Source organism: Alligator sinensis, unplaced genomic scaffold (genome assembly GCF_000455745.1).
Source record: "Alligator sinensis unplaced genomic scaffold, ASM45574v1 scaffold539_1, whole genome shotgun sequence".
Classification (NCBI taxonomy): domain Eukaryota; kingdom Metazoa; phylum Chordata; order Crocodylia; family Alligatoridae; genus Alligator; species Alligator sinensis.
The window spans coordinates 8,735-23,761 of record NW_005843853.1 but is presented as its reverse complement, the minus strand read 5'-3'; the positions used below and the strand labels follow the sequence as shown (position 1 = coordinate 23,761).

Genomic DNA, 15,027 nt, shown 5'->3' with positions numbered 1-15,027 from the left:
CCACACCCCTGAAGGTACCGGTAGTCCGTGCCCCCGTCGTGTGGAACGACTGTGCAACGTACCTGGAAATGGGGGTACTGGATGGGGCTCCGGTCCCCATCCTGGTGGGACGGGATCTTATAGAGCAGGAAGCCCAGCTCCGGAGGTGGGAACAGACCCAAGAGTCAAAGCCCCGCACTGTTCATGCGGTGACTCGCCTGCAGAGCAGGAAGGCTAAAGAGGGGGGGTTAGAAAATCCCCAGGAGAAAGCCACACCATTGGCCGCAGGGGAAGGGACCCCTGCAGACAGCGATTGCACCCTGGTCCCAGAGGGAACCGGTAACCCCGAGGGTGGGTTAAGTGACAGTCCCGGGGAGGGGTGTATTCCATCAGTGGCAGAGGGAGGTGACACTAGCGGGGAGGAGACCCAGGAAGTCCCTGTGGGTGAGTGTGCACTCCCTGCTGATTGCCTAGCTGGGCAAGAGGAGTTCAAGCGGGAGGTTCGGGAGGACCCCAGCTTGGAGGGACTCCGGCAGATGGCTCAGGAGCAAGAGACTGAGTTCACTCCGGACAAGAGGGAACAGGTGGTCTGGGATAAGGGGCTTCTCTATCGGTTGTGGGTGCCGAAGAACCATGCTGAGACCTGGGAGCCCCAGCGCCAGCTCATAGTACCCCGAAAATACAGACAGCAATTGCTTGCCATGGCTCACGATCTACTGTGTGCTGGTCACATGGGCAGGGAACGGACACGTCAGCAGTTGCAGGTGAACTTTTTTTTGGCCCAGAATTGCCCAGAATGTGACGAACTATTGCAAAAATTGCGAAACATGCCAGCGGACGGGCAAAAGCGGGGACAAGAGAAGGGCTCCCCTGCAGCCCCTCCCCATCATCGACCAACCCTTCCACAGGGTGGCCGTGGACATTGTGGGACCGCTGAAGCATAGGACTCGTAGGGGAAAGAAATACATACTGACTCTAGTGGATTACGCAACGCGGTACCCGGAGGCAGTTGCCTTGACCTCCATCGAGGCACGCGGGGGCGGCAGCAGCGGAAGCAGCAGCGGAGGAAACCAGCGGCGGGGGCAGCAACAGCTGATTCCCCCCTAAGGTAAGTGGGGTAGAGAGCGCAGAGTTAGTATGTACATATTTCAAACCGCCACAACATCACTCCTCCCACTTCCAAGAGGGCTGCTCCAAAGCAGCTTCACTCGCCCGCAGGGCAAACAGTGTCCTATGGGGACAAGCTCTCTCTCTCTACACTGTCCCTCGGCAGGGCAGCCCTTCCTGTCTCTTCAGATAAGTACAATTTTAATGCTGCTACATAAAACTTAATTTAACCTCTGAAACATTGTCTGCCCCAGCCCCACTCCCAGATGTCATTCGCTTTAAAATGCTCCATTGTAAAAAATGACAATGGTTAAGGATTAAGGCTTCAAAAGGATGCTCTGCTGTTTCCCAGGTTTTCGGCAGAAGTAATCTGAGGAATAAAAAAGATTCTTCTCCAAATTGTCAGTAATACTCAAGAAAAAATGTCAGTTTTTTAATGTCTAGCCCTGCAGATACTAGGGCAATATCAAACTTGCTGTCTCCCACAAGACCATGGTGTGTTAAAACAGCATTGCAGGCAATTGGGAGGCAGACAAGGCCTGCGCCGATGCCTTTTTTTTTTAAGATACTTGAGGGGCTGGACTGGCCGTGTGCTACCACGTGCTTTTTTTTTAGTTATTTGTTATTTTCTAATGACCACGCTGTTTTTCTGCACAGTAGGTTTAGTTAAGCTACTCTCCCTTTAACTGCATCACCTGTTTAGAGGAAATGTTTCCCGATTTAGAACTGACACATCCCATTCTTTGAAAGGGTTTTAGCATTTAAAATATTTCCTCATGCATTTCATGCATAGAGGAGTATTAGACACATCCGTATAGGACATGTCCGCCAGTGGGTGTTATTCATTGCAGGCAGGGGTGCAAACTCCACATTAGTTGTTCCTAAGCCTCTGAATGCTGGAAGCTGCAATGGGAGAGAGGCAGGGGCTGAATCAGTCCGGACAGGCCCTGCAGAAATAGTCTTGCCCCTTTCCTGTGAATGCAGCACACGGAGCTTGTGGCGGGCCAGTAGGGGGCGCGCCTGCGTTGAGCCGCCCACCTCCCTGCGCCCGCCCACCTTCCAGGCTCCGAGTGCCTCCCTGGGGTGCCTCCCGTCCGGCCGACCCCTTCCCTGGAGCACACCCGCTAGCCTGGGGTTCCCGCTGCCACCATCCAAGGCTCTGGACTCACTTCTGGCTCTGCGCACCTTGGAGAACACAGGCCTGATCGTCCAATGGGTGCTAGACCCAGTACAAGCACTTGGGGCACTTCCTCAAATCATGGGATTAATAGGAAAGTCTCCCTTAGTCCACCGACCTAAGGGGCCTCCTCGGGTCTGCTTTAGCTACCTCATTGCCTCCTGAAAATGAAGGTGAACCTCACAGGAGTCTTTCTATGCTTCACTTCTATCCACTTCCCTCGCCCAAATACCTGTCTGTCCTTCTTTCCTGCTTACCCTGCTAGCTATGTTCCCCACTGTGTGACAAAGTGCGGTTCATCACTCAGCCCAGCCCACGTGGCTGGACATGGCACCGCAGGCTCTGAGCCTCAGTCTTCCCTGCCTGGAGCTGCTCCCTCTGCCTCAGGGCTCGGCTTCTTACACTTCGCCCTCGCAGCCCCGCTCCTTCCGAGGGGACAATGACCAGGGAGTCCCAAAGAAATCAGGTGACGTCCCCAGGGCTATTGCCACGTGCTGCACTTCCTCCTTCCCTTTGAGACACCCGTCCTATCTCACTCTTCAGTCTAGGCAGCAAGACTGAGGTTTTCTCTCTGGCGCTCTCCAGCAGCACTCAAGGGACTTCCCAAAATGTCATTCAATGTGGGATGAAGCACTGAGTCCCAGCTGGACTCCCCGTCCATTGTTAGGTGCTCTTCAGGAACACCAAGACACGGGGCTGCCTCCCTGGGCCTTGCTCCTTCTCATGGTCCACTACCGGGAGGAGCTGCCTTCACTCCTGATTCCCACCCAGGTCCAACCACAGGAGAGGCAACACCTTGGTCTTTGGTTTCCTGAGATTTTTCCTAGATCAAGGGCCTCTCTACCTCTTGAAATCCTCTACCCCAGGCCTTTTAGGCTTCCCTGCATGATCTGCCACCAGCTTGGAGCTGACTTAGGACACCTTAAGCTTCCTGACAGGAGCAGCAATGACATACACAAAATGCCAATTCCCAGACCTTTTATCTCCTTGAAAAGAAACCAAATCCTTCTTAGGTGGACCAGAAAACTAAAACAAGTGAGAGCTCCCAGGTCCACTCCAAAGGACTAATTGGGTGGTGAGGACTCTGCTAAGCCTTGCTGTGTCCCTGCAGGGGTGTGCAGCCAAACTCGAGATGGATATTCAGTGTAACATAGCTACACAATATTGATTGTTTCAAAATCTAAGTAGAACAGCTAACCCCAAACCTCTGCTTTTCTTGGCTAAATTAAAATGAACCCCCATGGTTCAGTTAAAGCGATAATTTCTATTGTATCTCTAGAAATGATAAAACAGATGGTAAACACAAAAAGAAAAAAGCATTGGAGATGTTTGTGTGAGTGTTGAGACTGCACTTGAACACTACCACACGCTCACGTTCAAACCACGAACAGGTAGATCACACTTAGTAGAGCCTGCTCTGCTTGATGGTAAGGGCATCTTGTGGCAGTAGAGTCAGTCTGCTTTAGATGACGTGCACTCGATTGAAACTGTAGAATAGCTTACATGTAAGATATGATCACACCTTCCAAGATGGGCTTGGAAAGCTGAAGAAATGAACTGAAGTCTGTCGGTAGAGGAATGAACCTGTCCCGGGGCTGGTGTAACAAGGGCAGACAATTGTCTCATCTCTTCGGACTGTGTTTGCATGCGCAGTCACTGGGGCAGATTCTCACCTGGACTAAGTTGTCTCCTAGCTCCCTCACTTCAGGGGCCCTGTAATGATTTACACTTGCTGAGAATCTGCTGATATGTGTGTGTGGTCAGTTTATGTCTGCCTGGCCTTTCCGTGACGTCTAACTCAGTTAACTGAGATGACCGGGAGTGAGAAAGGAGATGCATATGCCTGCAGAAGGCTAGCAAGACCACTTAGGGTGCCTACACCCGAGAGCGCAATTCACCTGTTTCCTGACGCGCTGCAATTCTTGCCCATCGGAGCAGCCTCGATTAATTCAGTGTCCTGGAGCATGGCAATTCCTGCGCCCCAGCAGCCTCCGGTGTCTTGTGTATCAGCGTTCCTGTGCTTCAGTTCAAGTGCCCCCGCCACCATTTCTAAGTGTGGGGATGCTGAGAGATGAGCCGCTCTAATGAAAGGACCGGTCCCCACCGTCCAGGGAGCACATGCCAAAGTGCCCTTCGGTATTCAGCTCTTAGGCAGTTTTAAGTACCTGACACCACAGTGTGTGAATCCCGTGCACATCTCCATAATTCATGTTCACTTCTCCACATTTCATCTCTTTCATGCTCACTTAGTGAGGCAATATGTGAGAAGGGGTTATTTTTCCCCACCTTCTTTTTGTACCACCCACTCTCCCCAACTTCTTTTTTTTTCTTGCTTTCTTCTCCTTCCACTGTTAGCCCTCCACCCTTCTTGCTGCCACAGCTGTTGTTACTGAGAAGGCCTGTAGCAGAAGGGTGATTTGGTGTTTGGACCTGACAGGACCAGGCCAGGGCTCAGTCCGGTCCCCTTGACACAGCTGGATCATTGCTATGGAGCATGCATTGCTCTGCTCTTCTGAGATTTGCAACCACATTCCTCTTCTTGGATTGGGGTGAGCAGCTGCTTCGCAGGACTCAGGATGGATAAGTTTCCGTAAGATGGCCTACGCTAGAGAGCATTGGCCTTGCCAGCAATACTGCAACTGCCGGACACAGGTGTGACAACTCACAGTTACACCCGGGTGTGTTAGCAGCAGTGCACAAGGGCCACATCTTCTTTGGTATTCAGCCTTTCACAGAGCCAGGGCAACCGGATGTGACCACCAGCAAGTCCCTTTGCACTGCCCAACACTGGCAGCTCCACAGAGCCCCTTCCCCAAATCCCATGGCAGATTTGACACCTCAGACGACTGGCTCCAGCACCTGCTGAGTCCAGCTCCTTTCTGCAGCTCAACAGAAAACATCTGAACTTTAATGAAAAAAGTACATGATGGCAGACAGCATTTTCCACAGAGCATGGTTCCCATTTCCAGCAGCTCTACCCCCACACCCCTGCTGCAGGCCAGATCCGGAGGGCGGGGGGGAGCCACAGCTGGTGTCTGTGGTGTCTCTTCTCTGCCTGCCCCAAGCACAGCAGGCCTCATGAACTACAACTAGACATACGATTGTATAACACCCTCTAAAACACTGTTCTTTATGTGGTATCTTGGGATTCTTCTGAAAAAAAAATATAACATGCAAATTAAAGGGTAATGAGCATTGCTACAATCCACATCCCACACACCCCCAGCCCACAGACACACACTAGCACACTTTCAATTGCACATGGACAGGTGTACATACATAGCCGGATGCACGTGCACCCCTACAACACACCGTTTTCAGTGAGAAGGGCCATGGCTGTTGGTTTGATTCCAGGTGCTCTGCCCATCTGGAGGGAATGAAAAGGACGTGGCAGGGGTTGTGGACGTGGGTGGCTCACACTTAATGAGCCAAGGGGCCTCCGGGTGGCCTGACCTGGCTCTGTCCCCCCCGTACCTGCAGACACACACAGTTCCGTGAAGGTAGTGTTGCCCAGTCTCACAAGAAAAAAAGTGGCATTGCCTTTAAAAACAAGCCCAAAACAAGCCCAACTCATTTCAAAGATAGGAGAGTGGGGGTTTTTGTTGTGCCAGGGCTGAGTGTAGTTTTCTGTGGAGTTTAGGTTATGGTTGTATGGGATGGTTTGGATAGGGATGATCCTACCTCTGGCAGGGGGCCGGACTAGGTGACCTATGTCTTCATGATTACTCCTCATCTGCAAAATGGGTGCAATGATGGTTTCCTCCCTTTCCCTGCATCGTGTGAGTTGTGCAGGAAAAGTGCCATGGCAGTACAAGAAAGTATGAATGGATGCCTGAGCCTGGAAGCAGAGCTTGTCTTCATCATCACATCTGTTCCCACGTGCCAGGCTGTTCTCCCTTAAGGCAGCTGGTTGCACCTTCAAGGGATGTTACCACAGCTGGGAGCTTCTGAGGCCGTGCAGTGCCTGGGAGTCCGCAATGCCCAGAGCCTTTTGGGGCAGCTGTATTAAGGCCGGCTTATGACATGCAGGGCTTCCTCCTGGAAGCAGAGCTTGTCTTCATCATCACATCTGTTCCCACGTGCCAGGCTGTTCTCCCTTAAGGCAGCTGGTTGCACCTTCAAGGGATGTTACCACAGCTGGGAGCTTCTGAGGCCGTGCAGTGCCTGGGAGTCCGCAATGCCCAGAGCCTTTTGGGGCAGCTGTATTAAGGCCGGCTTATGACATGCAGGGCTTCCTCCACAGAGAAGGAATTCTTTATTTTCCTGGAAAAATAGGATTTCCCCTGTGTTGTGCTAGCAGAGCAGAGTGTAAGAGCTGTGTCAGGGAGGAGAGACTCGCCCAGTTACTGTATGTTTTCTGCTTGCACCACAAGCCGAGGTGTCAGCCCTGCTAATGTGTAAGTGTTTGTGTCTTGCTCCAGCATTTGACATGGGAGTAGCTCTGAAATGATTCAGACTTTAGTTCACACTGGAAAAAACCCCACACAGGGCAAACAGGCAATGAGACAGGTTGGGCACCCACACAGTTCACAGTGATGTCCAAATAAACCGTGGCTTTTAATACTTGTGCCTGCACATTAAACTTCTTGATAGAAACTTTTTCTAACTGCATCAGAGCTCGCTGACCTGTGCAGGAAACTAGCACCTCGCTTCCTGAGCACACTGGCTGGTTACACTGGGTTAACTGATGTGTTGTACCAGGAGGTCTCTTGGACACCATCACAGATATGGTGGGGGAGAGAGATCCTTGTGTCTGATCTCTGCAGTGATATGGAGAAGAGGAGAGTTCATCATCTCCTCAGCATCTACACTGGAAAAAAAGTCCAGGGCTGTGGGGCAGGGGGTGCCATGCGCATGCGCATGCACACACATGGCTGGCTATGCAGCCAGGCAGGGTGGTGGGAGCAGCCCCAGCAGCTAGCTGCATGCCTGGAAATCTGTGGGGCAGGTATGGAGGGCCAGGGCTTGGGGACTGTCCCTGCACCATCAGTGCTGGGAACACTTACTCATGAGTAGTTTATTCAAAAGTAAACTGATTTTGGATCAAATGCACGTGTAGACGTGCCCCCAGTGTCTTTCTTCCTCCAGGCAAAATGTTTTGTATTGAGCCTCTCTCTTATCTTCTGCTTCATGATATTTAATGTTCAATTCCACTTTTATGCCCTCAGTGCTTCCTAAATAAGCTGTTACCGGTATCTTCAACTGTCCAACCACAGGAACTTGGGCTCTTGCTAGTAATGCCCGTCCTGTCAGAATTTCCCCTCTGCCGGCACGTTCTGCTCTTCCTCTTGATTAGTGAGACGTCAACAACAGGTGGGCCAAGAATTAATTAACCAATTCCTTCTTTGAAAATACATGGCCCCTTCCCTAACTGAATGTTTCTATTTTTCCCATTGGCACCTTGCTCTTTGTGGTTTGCTGTACACCCATCAGTAGGTCAGTGGTTCTCAGTCTTCTTAGACGCAAGCCCCCACATTGAGATTCAGGACACCCTCAGAAAATGCCAGCTTTTAGCTTTCATTTATGGTTTTGTACTACAGAAAGAACTGTATACTAATTCTCTTGCAAGAACTGTATACTAATTCTCTTGCAAACAGCCCAGAAAGGCCACAGGCAGTTTCAGATCTTTTTTTGATACTGTGATTCCTATCTGAAATTTTGTGGTTTATCTTCCTGCTTCTTCTTCCCTGCTGCCCCTTCCCCACTGACTCTCTCCCCATCAGCTTCCCACTCCCTGGATCTTCTCTTCTCCCCACTTTCTCTCCTCTCCCCTGAGGGTTTGCCTTTCTCCAAACCAAAATGGGACCTTGTCCCTCCACATTGCCCCTCATGTCAGACATCAAAGCAGTGCTGAGGGGAAAAGCATATTCTTTTCAGATTGTCACCTTGCAGAGTGGCCTGTCCTTATACCACTGACTACGATGATCTCCACAAGCCCTCAGGCTTCTCTCCTGCATTCCCTTCGGGTGTCATGTTCCCCCAATCTCACCACATACACATCCTGGGAGCCTTCCTATCCTGGTAACCTTAGACTTTTTCCCCTTTTGTGCTCTGCTCTCCCTAACTTACACCGACACTGGGGGCTCCAAACCCTCTGTGTTGCCTGCGACTTCTCACTCCCCCTCACAAGTGAACCTCTGGCCTTTGCTTGCTTCTCTTTGTTTCTTGTAAAGCGATGTTCATTTTAGGGTACATTTAAAATAGAATGAGCAGTTGAGAAGGGCATGCAGAGACATATATGAGGAGGTCATGGAAGAGGTGTGTCTGGAAGGTGGTTTCTCTAGTGGGGCAGCCTCACCGTTGTACTCCAGAAAGCTCCATACGAGGGCAGGACCCTGCTCCAGGACATGTGTAGTGCTGGAGGAAACATTCAGACTTGGGTAGGGCTCGAGGACCATGGCTCCAGGCTCTGCATGTGTGGCTGGGAGAATATAAGAGCATTGCTCGGACATGCAGGGATAAAATCAAGAAGGCCAACTGGAGTTGCAGCTAGCAAGGGGTGTGAAGAGTAACAAGATGGGTTGCAAATTTGCTGGGGGACTGCACCCAGAGAGTGGTGGTGGACGGGTCTTTTTCAGCCTGGAGGGATGTGGGCAGTGTTGTCCCCCAGGGCTCGGTCCTCGGGCTCGCACTGTTTAACATCATCAGTGACTTGGACAAGGGGGTGAAAAGCACCTTGTTCATGTTCACAGATGACAATAAGATGTGGGGAGAGGTGGGCACGCTAGAAGGGAGGGACAGGCAACAACTAGATCTGGACAGGTTACAGGGGTGGGCGGACAAGAATAGGATGGGATTAAATACTGACAAGTGCAAGGTACTACATGTAGGGAGAAAAAACCAGCAGCATACCTACAGGCTGGGGAACGCCCTTCTCATCAGTGCAGACGCAGAAAAGGATCTTGGAGTCATTATTGATTCCAAGATGAACATGGGCCGATAGTGCGGGGACGCGGTCAACAAGGTTAACCACACCTTGTCATGCATCCACAGATGCATCTCGAGCAGGTCCAAGGAAGTGATCCTCCCCCTCTATGTGACACTGGTCAGGCTGCAGTTGGGGTACTGCGTCCAGTTCTGGGCACCGCACTTCAGGAGGGATGTGGACAGCATGGAGAGGGTCCAGAGGAGGGCCACCCGCATGATCAGGGGGCAGCAGGGCAGGCCCTACGAGGAAAGGCAACAGGACCTGGACCTGTTCAGCCTCCACAAGACAAGGCTGAGATGGGATCTGGTGGCTGTCTAAAAACTAGCTAAGGGAGACCAGCGGGGAATGGGAGAGCCCCTGTTCCCCTGAGCACTCCCAGGCTTAACTAGGAATAATGGCCACAAGCTGATTGAGAGTAGGTTCAGGCTAGACATCAGGAGGCGCTACTTCACAGTCAGGGCGGCCAGAATCTGGAACCAACTTCCAAGGGAAGTGGTGCTTGCTCCTACCCTGGAGGTCTTCAAAATGAGGTTAGATGATCACTTAGTCAGGGTCATTTGACCCCTGCATTCTTCCTGCCCATGGCACGGTTTCTACAAGCATGTTGGTAGCAAGTTGAGGATCAGGGAAAGTGTAGGTCCCTTACTGAATGGGGGAGGCAACCTTGTGACAGAGGATGCAAAAAACGCTGAAATGCTCAATACCATTTTTGCCCCAGTCTTCACGGGCCAGGTCAGCTCCCAGGCTACTGCACTGGGCAGCACAGTTGGAGAGAAGGTGAGCAGCCCACAGCGGTGAAAGAACAGGTTAGGGAATACTTAGAAAAGCTGGACATGTACAAGTCCATCGGGCCAGACAGGATGCACCCAAGGATGCTGAGAGAATTGGCTGATGTGATTGCAGAGCCACTGGCCTTCATCATTGAAAACTCGTGGTGATCAGGAGAGGTCCCGGATGTTTGGAAAATGGGAAACATAGGGCCTTATTTAAGAAAGGGGAAAAGGAGGATCCAGGGAACTACAGCTTCACCTCAGTCCCTGGAGAAATCATGGAGCACATCCCCAAGGAATCCATTTCTAAGCACTTGGAGGAGAAAAAGGTGATTAGGAACAGTCGGTGTGGATTCACGCGGGGCAAGTCATGCCTGACCAACCTGATTGCCTTCTGTGATGAGGTGACTGGCTCTGTGGATGCGGGGAGACTAGTGGATGTGGTGTACCTTGATTTCAGCAAGGCAAGGAAGTCCGGGCTGGATGACTGGACTGTAAGGCGGATAGAAAACTGGCTGGACCATCAGGCTCAGAGGGGAGTAATCGATGGCTCCGTGTCTAGTTGGCAGCCAGTAGCAAGTGGAGTGCCCCAGGGGTCGGTCCTGCAGCCAGCTTTGTTCAGTGTCATCATCAACGACGTGGAAGATGGCACAGAGTGTGCGAAGAAATCTCCCTGTGTCTGTCCCTGGATTGGGACATTTCGGGGTGGGAGGGGAAATGTACCACGCACACACACTTGGGGTTGTGCCTGGTCAAGTGTTTCTGGATTTATTTTGCTTGTATCTTGTCTGTGCTCTATATTTCACTTCTTCTGGGACTGGAGAGGACCACCTCCCACCCCCCTTATTGTGTCCACACCCTTGGTTTTAAGTTTCCCTCCCAGGAGCCTGTGGAACCAGTTTGGGGACTCTGGCCACTTCATCGGGGTTGCTGACCAGTGTTGAAATGCTTGGTCTGCATCCGCAGGGTTCAAATAACGCCAGTTTCTGGCTGGAACCAAGTGATCAGGTCAACAATGTTATTTGAGGGTCAGGCCACCTGGTCTGGGGAGTCTCTCTTCCTCCAACAAGCGTCTTGGAAGAGGCTCAGGCAGGAACTCAGGCTGCCGTTTGCATGGATCAGGGAGTATGCCTGAAGATGAGCTAGAAAGTTAGATGGAAGTAATTTAGACGTATATCCAAAGCGTCACTGAACTCAATATATGATGAAAGGCTCAAAATAGTCTGTATTGCTCAAGGTGATTTCTATTAAATCCCTGCGCCCACCCCTGCTTCTCTCTCTTTCTGCTCAATAAAAGGCTGTCTGGCTCAGCGCGCCCAGCTGTGAGTGCCTGAGGGCAGAGGGGTCAGAGATGTGCTTTGCTCCTAGCAGCGCTCGGATGATTGTTAACTAATTCACTCCTAGCTGAGGTTTATTTAGGGACCTCCAGGCTATAAGGAGTACCCGGAGATACTACTAGTGGGCAAAACACCCGCAAGGCTGGCTGGGTGCGTGTACCCCGGCTGCACAGAGTCCCAACAGAGACCAGTGCCTGGGTGGTGGCAGCATTACCCCAGGCTGGTGGGAGGTCTCCAGGAAGCGGGGCAGCTGGACACGGGCTCCCCAAGGGAACTCCCAGAGCGTGGTTTTGGGCATGGCGCAGTGAGGTGAGGGGCTCAGTGTAGTCGTGCCCCGTACTGTGCTGCCACAGAGCGCACCCCCAGCAAGCCTGCCGATGACACCAAGCTCCAGTCCAGTAAAATTAGGATGTGGACAAACTGGAGAGTTCAGCAGAGGGGAACAAAATTGTTTCAGGGGCTGGGGCACGTGATGTACAAGGAAAGATGGAGGGAACTGGGCTTATTTGGTCTAGAGACGAGAAGACTGAGAGAGGACTTAATAGCAGCCTTCAACTCCCTGAAGCGGGGCTTCGAAATAGGATGGAGCTGGCCTGACCTCAGCGAGGGCAGACGACGGAACAAGGAGCAATGGGCTCCGGTTGCAGCCAGGGGACTTTAGGGTAGATATTAGGAAGGATTTTCTCCTCAGGAGGGTAGTGAAACCCTGGACCAGGTTCCCCGGAGAGGTGGTGCAAGCTCCGTCCTTGGAGGTTTCCCAAACCCGTCTAGACAAAGGCCCGGCTGGGAGGATCTAGCTGGGGCTGGTCCTGCTTGGAGCAGGGGCCGGACTAGATGTCACCTCCTGGGTCCCTTCCAGCCCTCACCTTCCTTGCTTCTCTGCCTCGTCCTCATTCCCAGGAGGCTCCGGGGAGGCGGGTGGTGGGGCTCCTGGCAGAGCATCCGCGATGGCCTCGGCCGTGCCCTGCTCACTCTGCCCCCTGCTGCTTTCCTGCAGGTTGCGGTGCTGCCATCGCACAGCCCTGTGCCTCCTCACACACACACACACGCACACACACACCCCTCTGTGCCTCTTCCCAAACACACACTCACCCCCCACCGCAGCCCTGTGCCGCCTCACACACACCCCCCCACCCAGCACAGTGCCTCTTTATACAAACACATACATGTATGCACACCCCATGTGCCTGCTAACAATCACACACACAACTGTGTGCCTCCTCACTCACACACATGCACACACACACATGCACGCACACACCCCCTGTGCCTTCTCACACTCACACAGACACCCATATGCCTCCTCAGGCACACATGAACAAAGCCTGGTGTGTCCTCTCTCTCACACAGACACATCCAGACACAACCCAGTACTTCATCTTGCACATGCGCACACACACACACACAAACTCACCCCCTGTGCCTCCTCACACACACATATGCACACCCCCCGTGCCTCCTCTCACACCCACTTGCCTGCTCTCACACACACACACACACATACACACACACATACACCCCTGTGCCTCCTCTCTCACACACTCCTGTGCCTCCTCACACACACCTACACACCCGTGTCTCCTTATACACACACACACACCAGTGCCTCCTCTCACACACACACATCCACACACCCCTCTTCATAGACACAGATGCATGCACATACACGCTACTTGTGCCTCCTCACACACAGACACACACATGCACACACCCATGTGCCTCCTCCCGCACCCCCGTATGCCTCTTCTCTCTCACAAAGACAGCTACTGTGCCTACTGACACACATGCACACACACAAACATGACACACCCCAGTGCCTCCTCTCTTTCTCTCACACGCAGAAACACACACATCCACACATACACTTCATACAAACACATACATGCACGCACATGGACACACCCTGTGACTTCTCACACTCAAACGCACCCCTGTTCCTCCTCACACACACAACCATGTGCCACCTCACACACACACACACACACCCTGTTCCTCCCCTGCACACATGCACCCACTGTGCCGCCTCTCACTCAGACACACACATGCATGTGCCTCCTCTCTCACACCCCCATGTGCCTCCTCACACACACACACAATCCTGTGGCTCCTAACACACACACACACACACTCACAGATCATGCCTCTTTATACACACACGCATGCATGCATGCACACACCCCTGTACCTGCTCACACTCACACACCTGTGTTGCCTCCTCACACACACACATGCATACATGCACACATCCCCTGTGCCTCCTCACACTCACACACACAAACCCATGTGCATTCTCACGTACACACATGCACAACTATGTGCATCCTCACACACATATACACACTCACATGTGCCTCCTCACACCCACTGTTCCTCTTTGAATACACGTGCATACATGCATGTGCCTCTTCTCTCAAGCCCCCATGTGCCTCCTCACATGCAAACACAATCCTCTACCTCTTCTCACACACTCACAGACGATGCCTCTTTATACACACACACATACATGCACGCACACACCCCTGTACCTGCTCTCACACACACACACACACACACAATCTATGTGCCGCCTCACACACATAACCATGTCCCACCTCACACACACACACCTGTTCCTCCCCTGCACACACACACCCCACTGTGCCGCCTCTCACTCAGACACACACATGCGTGTGCCTTCTCTCTCATGCCCACTGTGCCTCCTTGAATACAAGTGCGCACAGCCCAGTGACTCCTCCCTCACACCCACACGTATAGATACACCTGAGTCCTGCATCTTGCACACACGTGCACACACACATGCACATGCATACACACACACTTCTGTGCCTCCTCCTCCACACACATACATGCAAGCACACTCCCCCTGTCCCTGCTTGTACTCACATACACATCCCTGTGTGCCTCCTCAAATTTGCAAAGGCACTACACACACACACACACACACACACACACACACACACACACACACCCTGTGACTCCTCACATACACACAAAAAAGCCCGGTGCTTACTCCCAAACACACGCACATGACACATCTGTTTGCCTACTCTCTCTCTCTCTCTCTCACACACACACATCTACACACACCCCTCTTCATACACACACACATCCATGTACATGCCCGCTGTGCCTTCTAACACTCACACACAGCTATGTGCCTCGTCACACACACATAACTATGTGCCATCTCACACACACACACACACCTCTGTGCCTCTTCATACACACACACACATACATGCATGCACACACTCCCTGTGCCTGCTTACATTCATAGACACATCCATGTGCCGCCTCATACACACCCTGTGTGGCTTATCTCTCTCTCTCTCTCTCACACACACACACATACACACACACACACACACACACCCCTTTGAAAGGTCCAAGTTTCAAAAGTGACACATCCATGTGCTGCCTCATGCACACACACACCATGTGCCTCTTCTCTCACACACTCTCTCACACACACACACACACACACACACACACCCTTTGAAAGGTCCATGTTTCAAGGGTGAACCATGGACCTTCCTGCCTGGTCCTTCATGTTCATGTCCTTCAGGAGAGGCGGGTGCGGGGGCTGCCTGGCACAGCTTCTGCCATGGCCTCGTTCATGCCCTGCTCACTCTGCTCCGTGCTTCTCTCTCCTCCAGGTTGTGGCGTTGTCATCTCACACCCGCCTGCTGTGGGGATCTCGCCGCTGCTCTCAGCACCCGCCCCAGCTGG

General features: G+C 52.3%; 1 protein-coding gene across 1 annotated transcript in view; it reads left to right on the top strand.

Moving 5' to 3' along the window:
* The window catches only part of LOC106723425 (NACHT, LRR and PYD domains-containing protein 12-like), a 23,825-nt gene that overhangs the window by 5,243 nt on the left and 3,555 nt on the right, over positions 1-15,027 (top strand). The window contains exons 2-3 of the mRNA XM_014527692.2: positions 454-647; positions 775-974. Coding sequence (XP_014383178.1) covers positions 454-647; positions 775-974 — 394 coding nt within the window. The remainder of the gene's footprint in view (positions 1-453; positions 648-774; positions 975-15,027) is intronic.